This window comes from Mytilus edulis, chromosome 1 (assembly GCF_963676685.1).
Source record: "Mytilus edulis chromosome 1, xbMytEdul2.2, whole genome shotgun sequence".
NCBI classification, from domain to species: domain Eukaryota; kingdom Metazoa; phylum Mollusca; class Bivalvia; order Mytilida; family Mytilidae; genus Mytilus; species Mytilus edulis.
The window spans coordinates 107,351,302-107,365,741 of record NC_092344.1 but is presented as its reverse complement, the minus strand read 5'-3'; the positions used below and the strand labels follow the sequence as shown (position 1 = coordinate 107,365,741).

Below are 14,440 nucleotides of genomic sequence, written 5' to 3'. Positions count from 1 at the left end.
TGTTAATCAACAATTTTGTCGTTCCATCGTTCAAATACCGCTCTCTAACAAAAAACTAACTTTTAATTTTACATTTAGATTTGTAGTATCAAGGTATATATAACCATTTGCTAACAAGTGAATAATTTATTTCAATCTCAACTTTAATTGAAAACTATGTAAACCTTATAATTCACACACGTATCAACAAGTTCTATATATCAATAAGGTTTCACAGAAATAGTTTTAAAAAGCCTTCATTAAATTTCAATAAATCTTTTTAATCGATTTGTCAATACTTTCAAAACTTGACGACAGCATAGTGCATGTGCCACTTAATGCGCAGTTACATCTCTGGTCTTGTTTTCTGATTAAATACAGCACCATATCAAACTTCAATCTGAAAAAAAATATATATATAAATATGATTTACAGCAAGGAAAAAACACAAAGTTAAATGAAAAAACAAAACATATGGGTGTTCATGAAACTATAGGCTTTAAGGATCGCTCACCTGCCATTTTTGTATAAAATCAATATAATGTCAAGAAAATTCTTGTTGAATGGTTACTGTGAAATCTTTATTACTGATCTGTTTTGATGAACAGTTTTATCAGTCCGAATCAATTATATACATGTATATGTCAATATGTGACACTTTAATAAACTATTATTTATCTTATCTTTATCTTATCTATATAAAAACATTTTATTGGAAAAAACCTTCTTCTTATAAATTTATAAATTTATTCAATTATTGTATGTTAATTTAGTTGATAAGATTATTTATCCGTAATATAATGCTCATATTGAGGGGTTTTATAGCCGCGGGTTCAACAATAGACTTAGGAAACTTTATTTTGATTCAGCATAGCATGAAGCATACAAACATAAGCTTCGATGAGCTTTTTTATCGAAATACAAATATCTTGCAAAAAAAAAATCAAACAAGACTGCTAATCAACAATTACTATAAAGACTAGAAATTTCACAAGCAAGTTTACATACTATGTATACAAAATATTTGTTTTCAGGGTGTACACTTTCTCCTCTAAACCCACGACACCTGGTGAGAAGACCCCCGATTTATTGATTCGGTTCCAGGCCGTGTCGAGAACACAACCATGTGTTCAGTATCGGTTTATGTCCGTGCATTCCAGGACGAAGTTACACCAGGTCCGAAGATATATAACCAAATACTTCAAAAATGTTTACGAAGGTGGTTTTATCTTCTTGTGCAAAACCAAAGAGATACTGAAGTCAGATGAAAGTAAACTGACAGTGTTTGATATTTTACCGAAAATCCCCGAGGTCAATGGTCAAACACTACAAAGGTGTTTCCAGTACCCAGACGTTCAGTATAAGAAGGTAAGGAAAAGAGAGGAAATTTGAACAAATTTTTGAAATGAGAGATTAAGGTTGTATAAAATGTTATCCGACTCGTACAGTTCGGAGTAGATACATGTACCTTATTCTGACTCTAAACACCGGAAATCACATCTATAAAACACGGTAGTACATTGTATATACAACAGAACACGTTTATTTGTAAAAAGTTCTTGTAAGATAGATAACATTGTTATTTTAAGGTTCCATCACAAGCTTTAAGTCGGTATTGGGAACAAAGAAACCAGGAGTCACATAATTTCTACTATTGACAACTGAAAACTTGAACGAGTTCTGTTTGGAACGTGCAATGTATATCTGTAATTTTCAACAAGGGCGTGATAAGAAATTTTATTACTTAGAATTCAAATAAAGTTAAATACATATTGTAGTTACGATTCATAGGACGTCCTTGGATTTATTATGGATTTTGATATGATTATTCTTGTTCAAAACTGTAAATGACCCGAATTAAATATACTCTTTGTTCAAATTTATCGCTCGACAGGCAATTGAAAGATCTATGCTCAACTGGATTGAAGAATTTAGTATCTTAAAACATTTTCGGACGAAATTTTAAATACACTTAAAATGAAATATCGTTCTACGTGTCATTCAATTCACAAACGTAAATATGCACCAATGTTTTGTCATTGTGTTCCGAAGTAAGCGTTTTGTTATTTACAAAACCAATATGAAGTATATGATTACCAATGAGTAAACTTTCAATCAGAGACCAAAATTAATGTACGTGGAGGTTAGCAACTAAGGGTCACAGAATAACCCCCAACAGTAAGCAGAACCGATCCCGCATAGAAGCTATAAAAGGTCACTACTTCACAAATGTGAGAACACTATCGACCTGATTCGTGTAAAAAAACCTAATACACGAAAACCAAACATGATATACAGCAACAATCGACAAGTTCTTAACTACTACTGGCTCCCGATGTAAAGCCCTGGTCATAACGAACCCACGACACATCTATGCAGCTCCACGACATGATATTTGGTCAAATAGCGGGTCATCTGTGATCGTCGTACGACAATCGCACGACAGTTGCACGATATTTTGAGCATCGTGGCGCTGTCGTGTGTCGTGGGACGAAAATTGGACATGCACTTTTTTGCTCTACGATTTTTTTGTCGTATCACTGTCTTTTGGCTGTCGTGAGAGTGTCTTACCACAGTCGTGCGACAGTTGTGCGATAAACACATTGTCGTGGTACCAACATAAAACATTTTTTTATAAAACAATCGTCGCAGGACTGTCGCAAGATACTCGTGATACAGTCGCACGATTGTCTCACGTATACTCAATTTTGTACGATGCTCGCACATCATTGATTGTCTGTCGTACGACAGTGGTGCGTTCGTCGTGCAGCATATTCACGTTTTATTTAGAAGAATACAATTCGGCGGGAATGAATGTTTCGAAAAACACACCGTCTACCGTTTAAAGAGGATAGCTTTTCCACCAGAACGATTATATTCGGCCCTGTTGAATAGACGCCTTGCCGGTCTCAAACAAGAGGAAAATATAGTCCTGTTAGCGTTCATTCGAGCCCGTGAACAGTATAGGAACGCCCGACGTTGGTGGGTTAAGCCATTAATCGAACGGCGCCTAATGTTTGGACAGTATAGTACACTGATGCAAGAGTTGGAACGGGCGCATAACCTTTCACATATCTAGATCAGTGTTGTAACAGCACAATATAAGAACAAACTAAAAAAATCAATTAAAAAGGTACTTATCACGTTGGATTAACGCAGAGAACAGATCTGAAAGAACTCGCAGTTACATTTAGCTGGTTTTTAAAACCCCACAGAGGCATTAATACAGTTTATTTCATATCGGTTGAGAATAAGATTCTCTTATTGGATAAAAAGGGATCACATGGCATTCATTATTCTTCAGTAATAAATTCCATCGGTCATTAACAAAACAAAACGGACCAGAAAACCGGTCGTTAAAGGATTTTTACATGATAATGGCCGGTGGTGTGTGGTTTCCGTCTGTTAATGACCGTTGGGGCGTGGTTTCTCTATTAATGACCGGTTGGGCGTGGTTTCTCTGTTTAGAGAGATGTCCCTTTAATAAAACATTTTCCTGTTTTCAATATTACTAGAACACACCCGCGAAATCGCGGGCATTCAGAGCGTAGTTTAAAGTATGTAAAGTGTTGTTCGAAGAATTTTGTAAAGTATTGAATGACTTGAGAATTTCAGCAAAAGTATCATAAGTCATACGTTATTGGGGTCAGGAAAATGTTTTTTTTTTATCCCTCCTCCTTTATTTCCAAAACTCCCAATTTTTGGTTTTCTATCAATTTCATTTTGAACATACATTTAATATGTTATGAACATTTAAGTAAGGAGCCTGTAATTCAGTGGTTGTCGTGTTACATATTTGTTTTTCGTTCATTTTTTGTACATAAATAAGGTCGCTAGTTTTCTGGTTTGAATTGTTTTATATTGTCAGTTCGGGGCCTTTAAAAGCTGAGTATGTGGTAGGGGCTTTGCTCGTTGTTGAAGGTCGTACGGTGACCTATAGTTGTTAATTTCTGTGTCATATTGGTCTCTTGTGGAGAGTTGTCTCAACATGGCAACCATACCACATCTTCTTTTTTTTGTAATCAATGAATTTTGTTAAAGATTTAATGACTGGAGAATTTCAGAAAAGGTATCAAAAGTTCACATGAATACTGACTTAAAGTATTGGCTTTGTTCGTTGTTGAAGGTCGTACGGTGACCTATAGTTGTTAATTTCTGTGTCGTATTGGTCTCTTGTGGAGAGTTGTCTCAACATGGCAACCATAAAACATCTTCTTTTTTTTTGTAATCAATGAATTTTGTAAAAGATTTAATGACTGGAGAATTTCAGAAAAGGTATAAAAAGTTCACATGAATATTTTTAGCGCTTATCTGTATATTATGAACATTCATTACTATATAATGAGTGTATTTACTTTCAATTCTAAGTTTACTAATTGATCCATGGTGGTCATTGAAATAGTATACAGACTCTCTCTATATTTAATAAACTCTGTGACCGCCGTGGTAAACTTGAAAATGATAGCAGATAGAATTCTGAAAATACACTTTATTCTTTGTATATGTTCAAAGTATACAGAAAAACGCAAACCGGAAGTCTAATCTGACTTAAAATTTCGTCCAATGACGAGACAATATCTGGATGCCTTTTTTCTCGTTTTTCTCCCAAAATAACCCAATCTGAATAATCATATGAATGGATGACAAATGCGACTCTACACTGTACATATTGGACACAGAGGCGTGTTGATTAATTTATTGTTGAAAGAAGAGAAGCGACACCCAAAATGAGGTCTTCTCGTTTAATAGTATAGATATTTAAGTTTTTGAATTGTATACCATATGTTTTGGTAAATTATAAATTATAGAGAGTATTCATATACTGAAAAAACTGCACTAAAATGAATGGCAGTATTACTACGACTGCATGGTCTTCACTCTTTGTCATAGAAATCGTACAACTACTCGAGTTTGCTTTGGACATTTTGAATTGATTAGAATTTTCAAAAAACATGGTTCCTCAATGAAATAAACATAATAGTTCTTGAATAACGGGTTATTATCGTGATATATGAACTGCCTGTAGGACAGTGGTATTGACTGTGACTGTAGTCATTATCACTATCTTAGTCAATACCATTGTCCTGTTGGCAGTCCATATATCACGACAATGACCAGTTATTCAAGAACTATTATGTAAATATTTGGTTATTAACAGGTCTATGTTATCTGTATCAGTTACATCTACGCCAAATCTTTTCTGTTCATTAAATACAAATTTTCAGCTGTTTTTAAATTCATTGCAAAAGAACCAAACAAATCTCATTAAATAAGTAGCAAAATAGATACCTGGAGAAATACCTGGATTATACACTTTATCTCAGCTGTCGTCTAGGCTTGATAGACTATGTGCTCCATAAAACGTATAGTCTCGAAGTGTTCCTTCATTGAGCAATACACATGCACTGACTGCACTTCTTCCAGCAATAAGTCCCTTGACTCTTCTCCACATGTTGTCATCCGGGTCATACACTTCTACAGCATCTGATGTGGTGGCACCATCATATCCACCAATCACATAAATCTGACCGTCTAGAACAGCAGCTGCGAAATTACTTCTTCCAACGTGCATGTTTTCAAAATCCCCCCAAGCTTGTCGCCGAAAATCATACTGTTCAGCTGTCGCCAACCTCGAGCCACCATCATATCCACCTAAGGCTATCAGAAAGTGATTGAATGCAATTAAAGCCACGCCACTACGTGGGATATTCATCTTTTCCAACAATGTCCATTGGTCTGTCAATGGGTTGTAGACTTCTGTTGAATCGAGACATGTTAGACCATCAAAGCCACCAACGACGTAAAGTTTATTCTCGTAACAAGCCGTGCCAGCGTCACTTCGGTTGTGCCACATCGGTTGTACCAGTGACCATTGATTACGTTTGTAATCATATCTGCAAGAACAGGAAAGCGACTGATGTTAATATGAAATGAACGGCATCCGTTTACTTTTTGGGACAAAACCATGGGTATAGGACAAAAATCTTGTACTTAAACTATCATGGATAAAATAACAAACTTCAAAGAAAGGAAAAGTTGATTTTTTTTTATCAATAAAACATTTTTAACTTTCAACTATCATGATCAAAAAAATCTATATACATATATGTTCCGCTGAGGGAAGAACAAAATTTGAGACGAATCATATATATATATATTATGGTGTTAGTCCTGTATAACCATGGGTTAGCCGATGGTAAACGCATGTCCTAAAGTTGACACATATTTAGACGTATACATATATTGAAATTTTAGTGGTTTGGTTTTACTGATGAATAAGAGATCTGTTATCAGAAATCTTTTTTGATACTTTTATTTACTATCTTCTTTCTTTACCACAGCAAAATGTTTGTGGTCGTACATTGTTATGGCGATGTCGTCTTTCGCATCGTCATCGTTGTCCGAACAACACATTTGGTTTCCAGACAATAACTTGAGTAGATGGGAATTATGGATCTCCCTGAAATTGTACTACAATGTTCCATATCACAAAAGGAAGGTTGGGGCTAATTTGGGGAATTATTGTTCGAACTGTTCTGGATTGGAGGTCAAATTAGGACCAACACAAGCAGGGTTCTTGTTTAAGGAAAATAACTTGTGAATAAGTTTTGAAATTTTATAACAAGGCATCGTGGCCTTTTATAGATGACTATGCGGTATGGGCTTTGCTCATTGTTGAAGTCCGTACGGTGACCTATAGTTGTTAATGTCTGTGTCATTTTGGTCTCTTGTGGACAGTTGTCTCATTGGCAATCATACCACATCTTCTTTTTTATATTCATACCTCAAAATGAAGGTTGGAATCGATTTTGGGGGTTAAGTCTTAGGCCGTTTAGGAATAAAGGAAGAAAAAAACCCACAAGGTTCAATTACAATACAGAGGTTTTGGATTTATTTTGGGTTTTGACTTTGCTTATTGTTGAAGGTCGTAAGGTGAATTTTAGGTGCTCACATCGCACGGCAATCATCCAAAATTTCCTTATATGCATATAATCTTTTTGAGTGTAACATAATTAATAAACAGCTGCGCCATGAGCGCATGATACGCCCGACGTCTTGTGTGGAAGTTTTATGTAATAATCATAAATAGTTTCTGAGAAAGTTTTAAGCAATAACCATATATTGTTTTTGAGACACGGCGGGACATGTGAAACCCCCAACCCTGTTTTTTTTTTACAAAAAACTAAATATCACTAAAATAAAATTTTGAATCAAAACCAAAAAGTATACAGATCTTTAGATTAATATACCAAAGAAGTGTGTAAAGTTTTAAGCAATAATCATAAATTATTTTTGAGATACGGCGCAACACGTAAAAAAAACCTCCCCTGTTTAAAAAAATACTCAATAACTCAAAAATGAAATTTTGAATCATCACCAAAAAGTATACAGATCTTGAGATTAATATAACAAAGACATGTGTACAGTTTTAAGCAATAATCATAAATCGTTTTTGAGATATGGTGCGACATGTAAAAAAACCCTCCCCCTTTTTTATAAAATACTCAATAACTCAAAAATAAAAATTTGAATCATCACCAAAAAGTATACAGATATTAAGATTAACATAACTAAGAAGTGTTTAAAGTTTTAAGCCATAATCAAGAATCGTTTTTGAGATACGGTGCGACATGTGAAAAAAACAGACCCCTGTTTTAGTTACAAAGTGCCGTAACTCAAAAAGTTTTGATCTTATTTTCTCCAAAAAGAATACAGATCATTTGACCATCATAAGAAACAACTATATTAAGTTTCATGAAATTTGGATAAGTCGTTCTCAAGTTACGGTGCGACATGTTTACGCCGGACAGACAGACGGACGGATACCGGATATTTGTAATTTTGACGGGCGTATAAAAAAAGAAAAAGCTCCTCATAGCCTGAATAACTCATCTGTCAAAAATATGCCTTATTCGATCAAGGTCAATATCAGAGGCGGATAAGGGGGCAGGGGCCCGCCCCCTTTTTCTTGGAAAAATTGGGTTGATTATATAGGGAATCACTGAAGCTTGACCGGAGCGGGTCCTCTGTTAGGTAGTCAGTGGGCCCCCACTTCTGCAAATTTCTTGATCCGCCACTGAATATTAATTTTTTAATGCATTAAAACTCATCTAGACCAATGGACTGTTTTTGTTCTATTACAGAATGAACCAAACAGTGCAAATCATTGTTTGTCCTTTTCAAAAAGTATTCAAAGCGAAAATGAAAGAGGAGAAAGTCGATAGGATTTTAATCTATCAATATCAAAATTAACGAATTGTCTGACGGCATTTAAACTAAAAGAATTATTTAAATTAAATAATTATGTTATCTGATATATATATACACGTTGCTTATTACCACAAAAAACAGATCACGTGTTTTTTTTTGTGGCGTCACATTAACGGTTCTAGAGTTATGCCCTATTATAAATGGAAAAAAATGCAAAATTTTTAGTTTCCATTCTCTAACTTGTTTGCTATATGGCTTAAACAAACATTATGAAACATATACACACGACTTATTACCACAAAACTAAGATCAAGTACGGGCAGCGTCACTTTTATCCTTCTTGACTAATGTCTCTTTATAATGTTGTATGAAAGCGAGGGCATCATCTGTGTCCATGGGGACGCATTCTCCTTTATTTTTTTCTAATCGCGTAAAACCGGCAACAATGATAGGCGAGATTTCAACTTTTTCAAGATAACAGAGTGTTTCCTTAACGTAGAGTTTTTCAGACTGAATGTGAAAAGGTGTGAAAAGATGAGTTAATTTCAAGTATTATATGCTTGTTCTGAATTTGATTCTGAACTTGCAGTTACTTTCCAGTATTTTGATTATAACTACTTAATGTTTTGTTATAAGTACCAAAATATATAATTCAGTAACCGATTTATAACATATCCAGAAATTTGAGAAAAAAACCCCATATAGACATTAGACATTATTTTTTTTTAGACATTATTTTATTTTTCCAATCATGGGCCCTTGTCAGGCAAGATACAAAAACATCATAATACAATGATTATATAAACATTAGTGAAATACACAATAAGTAATACACAAATAATAAATTGATAATATGAGTAATGTAGGATATAATTATAGTAAGAGACATTGAGTGCAATGAGGCCAATTTAATATTAAAAGGATATGATATTAAGTTTATTTTAAAATACGGAAACTAAAAAATAGCAAAAATAGAACCGGGAATATAGTATCTCAATCTGCAGTAGTTCTCCTCATGACCAGTGCACAGTAGTGAGGGACTTCATCACAACAATGCAAAGGTCATCAAGGGGGGATCCTTCAGAACTAGCTACAGATACATGAGATTACTCCAATAGTGATTCTCCTCATGACTAATGCACAATAGCAAGGGTTAACATTGCTACTGGACAATATTCATCAAGGGACGGTGCTCTAGAACTCACTATGGAGAAAATATAAAGTTCAAATTACAAGTAGTAGAGGGAAATAAATCCCATTAAAACTTTTCATATTTCTTAATGAACATGCATAATTCTGATAATAAATTCTCATCTTCATTATTCATTAACCATATCAGTTTTTGTTTAGGGTCAAGATATTGAAAATTCTTGCAGCAATTATTTATCATTGTTATCATGTCTTTCCTTTGATCTGATAAACTATCACAGTTAAAAAGAAAATGTGTTTCATCTTCGACCTCATTACTACAACATCTCTTACATACTCTATTGTGTCGGGGAGTATTACTATATCTACCTCTCTCTATAAGTAAATGGTGAGCAGATATGCGAAATCTTGTTAGACTCCGTCTATCTTCAAATTTTTTAACAATATCAAGATATTTTTCACAACCAAAATTTGCTTTAAACGTAACATATGTGCAAAGTTTTCCTTCTGAGTGAGTTTTGAGATTCTTTTCCCAATCTTTTAACATGGCAATTCTTAGTTTTCTGTTGTCAATTGGTTTAGCCATGTCTGAGGATATTTGATAATTATTAATCAGTGAAAGAAGTTTTTCAGATGACATATACCATGATGGTTTCTTTGACTCATACAATTTCTTTGATTCTATAAATGCATTATATAACAATGGAAAGTTAGTGTCTGACTTTTCTAATCTGTAATAGTATTTAGTCATTGCTTTAATCATGTTAAAATATATTGGTAGTCTTCCCAACTCAGTTAATACTGCAAAATTGGTGCTTTTTTTTGGAGCTCCAAGAATAAATTTACAGAATTTAGTATGAAGTTTTTCAGCAGGTAATTTAGAATAAATATGGTCAAATGAAAAAATTCCATTTCTATATTTAGACGACATAGGATTAAAGGCACCCCATATCTCACAGCTGTATAGCAAGATGGGTTTGATGGTATGATCAAAAACATGCATGCTTGTTTTGACTGAAGGATGCAAGGATAAAAAATCTTTAGATAACTTAAAATAGGCTTTTAGAGCCTTTTTATACAATTCATCCTGGGCTACTGTAAAGGAGCCAGATGCACAAAAATGTATACCCAAATATTTATATGTTTTAACACACTCTAGTTTTACACCATTTAGCATAAAATCATATTTGTTAATCAATCTACCTGCCTTGTTGAATATAAGAACCTTTGTTTTGTTTGTATTCACACTTAAGCACCAATCATTGCAGTAATTTTGCAAAATGTCCAATTTTTTTTGCAAACCATTCGGAGATGTTGACAATAAAACAATATCGTCAGCATACATAAGGCAGTGTAAATCTTGATCATTTATTGAAACTGGGTCTTCAGAGTGTTTTAAATAGTTTGTCAAATTATTAATAAAGATCTTGAAGAGGTTTGGACTCAGATTGTCTCCTTGTTTCACCCCCAGGTGCGTTGAAAAGGAATTTGTTAAGTTTTCATTTACCTTTACACATGATTTACTTACTTCATACATGCTTTTGATGATGTTGTAAAAAGAAGATCCCACCCCAATATCTAGTAGTTTCAATTTGATTCCAGTGTGAATAACAGTATCAAAGGCCTTTTTGAAGTCAACAAAGCAGGCATATAGTCTACCACCAGGGTTATTACAATATTTATCAATAATTGTCTTGATTACAAACATGTGGTCAGAGGTCATATATAATCAATCATATTTACTTCAGATATTTGTCTTTTATAATTTACCGTCATCGCTCGCTCCTTTATTAATTGCACCAATTTACTAATTAATACTAGCTACGGTTCCAATTTTATAAAAAAAATTTACTTTTTCAAAACTCGAGAATTTTTTACCTTTCAACAGAATTGTGTCGCTGCCGTCCGTCAAATCCACCACACGCGTATATAAAGTCTTCTACTGCGCATGTACTGACATAACATCTTGCTAGGTGCATAGGTCCTTTCTCTTGCCATGCTCTTTTATTTGGATCAAAGCACAAAACACTGTTCAAGTATCTAAGGCTGTCAAATCCTCCAATCACATATATCAAATTATTCAAATTAACAGTTCCGTGGTACGAACGCTTTGAATTCATTGGTGGAACAATAGAGTACCAGTGATCAACGTTTTTGTCATACGTTTCCACTGTGTTAACTACTCCCTCGCTTGACCAACCACCAATGGTGAATATAACACTTGACGGTACTCTTGGTCGTAATAGTGGGTCATCTAACGAAACTACAATGGTCTTTGTTGTTTCTTGCAAGTCCAAAAACTGCTTGGCCTTTTCAATAGCTGCCATAGATTTTTTCGATTTCCTGATAGTTTTATTCTTTTCGATAACATTTGTAATGAATTCCCGTTTGCAAAATGCTAATCGGACTGCTTGGAATAGAGTTTCATATTGGTTCCTCCTTGACACATAACTAAAGTCGACCCATCTCTGAATAGCCAAATATACTTCACTTTCATCTTTAACTAATAATTCATCATCCTCAAGTATATCTTTTAATTCAAATATGTCCATGACAACAAATTCTTGGCTATTTTTCACAATTTCACCAAGATAAGACAATACATACTTTAAAGCTTTCATTTTCAGAACTTCACAACTGTAAAATCTGGCAAATTTTAGAATTCCTAAACAGTTTTCTACACACAATTGTTGCAGCAAGAACTCGGTACATTCTTTCAAAAGTCCAAATATGTGAAATCTGTCGGCGGCGGCAAATAAGTCTTCAAAATTATCTTCATTTATGTCAGCTGTCCGTAAATATCCATATTCTATAATTTGCTTCATCGTTTTAGAAGACACACCTGAAATACTAATTTCTTTGTTCGTTTCATCATTACCGTATTTGAACAAAGAACGAAAATATTGACTGCAACTTGCCAGAACTACTCTGTGAATTGGAAATCGGACATTTATTTCTTCTGGAATAGTTATAACCGCATCACAAAAGACCTTGCTCCGCCTTAGTTCGTTTAACTCTGTAATGAAATCGTAATCCACAAGATCCATTTTTTATTTCCTGTCGGTAAAAATACTGTCGCATTGTTCTACATGTTTAGATATTTTCGGAAACGTTTGACGACTGTGACGTCAGTTCTTTCTTAACTCAACACCTTCGCGCTAAATCAAAGGAGATGATACGTAGCAAATACCGTCAGTCTTATTGCCATTCTACGGAGTAAGTTTTGTTTCACAGCATTTTTCTTTCATATTTTTGAAATTTTCTTCATTATAGGGCTTTTCGACAACGACGTTAGGTTGTTTGGTTTTTGTTTGTAATTGTTTCACATTGTGCTATCAACGTACCTTTAGCCTATTGTATTGATGGTATAGGTTTCGCTCTTTGTTGAAGGCCGTACGGTGGCCTTTAGTTGTGCATATGAAACTGCTTTTCGACAACGGCGTTAGGTCGTTGAATTTCACTTGTAATTATTTCACTTTGTGCTATCGAGGTATGATCAGGTATGTTGTATATACCACCGCTCCCTTTATCCTGATAATCTAGTTGGTTATCATATTCTTTGAAATTCGAGTACATTTCAAGTTATTAAAAAGAATTTTAGAGAGCAGGTTAACATGATAATGATCCTTTTTCGAATATCAGTGCTGATCACAAAATCAAAATTCATACAAGTTATATGAAAACAATGTGATGAACCAGTTCAAAGAGAGATAACTCTAGTTATTGACTTTTTTCCCTGTTTGTTCTCGAAGATTTTATTTAGATATAGACTGTCCAAACAGTGTATTTAAATTTATTGCATTGTTTTTAAGCAGTAGGTTTACAAAAGGTGTTGTCGCGGATAATCGTCGTTTTCTTGAATTTAATCTGTAATTGAGGCAAGAATATCGATTAAAGCTATGAGAATTACAAACAAACTATCCATTTTATAATAGAACTCTGATTGCATGGATGCTAAAATAAACCGTTTTTCAATTACAACTTTCTTCAATCTTTGTGAAATTTGTATATATTTTTTCTCTAAATAGAAGTTGACCATACTTATCTCACACAATGCTTGTCTATATTTCAATTAATTTTGTTCAAAACTTTTTTCTTTTCCAAAATAAGTTAAAATTGAGAATTAAGTGAGGTGTGTTCCCTTATGGAATTTTACGAGTATGTTCTCTGATTTTTATGCCCCATCCGTAGCGGAGGGGGCATTAAGTTTTACCCTTGTCTGTCCGTCCGTCTGGCCTTCCCGTCTGTCCGTCCCGTCCGTACGTCCCGTCTTTCCGTCTCGCCTGTTCGTCCCGTATGCTGTCCGCCCGTCCGTCCGTCAGTACATCCATCCGTGTGGTCTTGTAAGGGCTCTCGCGAGTATCAACTTGCCAGATTTAAAAAAAAATGTATATCATAGGTTTATATTAGCAATGTTTTGGACAAGTTCGAAAATCAGTGCTGATCATTTACTTTTAAAAGACCTATGCCCTTGGAAACATTAATTATATGGAAAATTGCATTGTTAGTGCTCTCATTTTTACAATTTTTGAACCAGATTTTTATAAAACTAATATCATAGGTTTATATAAACGATGTCTTGGCAAGTTCGAAAATCAGTGCCGATCATGCCCCTTGGAAACCTAAGTTATATGGAGAAATTCATCGTTAGCGGTCTCATTTGTACAATTCTTGCTAGAATTTTATGAAACTTTAATCATAAGTTTATATCAGCCATGTCTTTGACAATTTCGAAAATCATTGACGTTCAATAATTTCTAAAAGCGGTAAACCACTTGGAAATATAAATCATATGGAAAATTGCCTTATGAGCTGAGCTCTTTAATGTGTACAATTCTTGCCAGATTTTTTTTAATGAAATTTATATCATAGGTTCAAAAATCAGTGGCGATCAATTAATTTTAAAAGAGTTATGCCCTTGAAAATATTGATTATTATAAGGAAAATGCCATTGTCAGCGTTCTCATGTGTACAATTATTGCCTAGTTGTACGAAACTTATATCGTAGGTTTATATCGGCAATGTCTATGACATTGCCGAAAACAATCGCTAACCATATATTTTTAACGAGTTTTAGTTATTGCCCTCGTGTCTATAATAA

General features: G+C 34.1%; 2 protein-coding genes across 3 annotated transcripts in view; one reads left to right on the top strand and one right to left on the bottom strand.

The window, feature by feature from the left end:
* LOC139517234 (uncharacterized) overlaps positions 1-14,440 on the top strand; it is a 39,822-nt gene that overhangs the window by 2,467 nt on the left and 22,915 nt on the right. Inside the window, exon 2 of the mRNA XM_071308043.1 lies at positions 1,014-1,347. Within this exon, the coding sequence (XP_071164144.1) occupies positions 1,014-1,347 (334 nt within the window). The remainder of the gene's footprint in view (positions 1-1,013; positions 1,348-14,440) is intronic.
* On the bottom strand, positions 126-12,464 carry LOC139517251 (kelch-like protein 10). Of its 2 annotated transcripts, none has more exons than XM_071308102.1 (3): positions 11,218-12,463; positions 5,269-5,873; positions 126-379 (listed from the first exon to the last, which is right to left on the bottom strand). In XM_071308102.1, exons 1-2 carry the CDS (start codon positions 12,384-12,386, stop codon positions 5,300-5,302), a joined length of 1,743 nt encoding a protein of 580 aa, XP_071164203.1. In that variant the 5' UTR covers positions 12,387-12,463; the 3' UTR covers positions 126-379; positions 5,269-5,299. The 2 variants fall into 2 exon arrangements, with proteins under 2 accessions (XP_071164203.1, XP_071164195.1); XM_071308094.1 differs by having other exon boundaries at positions 240-379; positions 5,281-5,873; positions 11,218-12,464.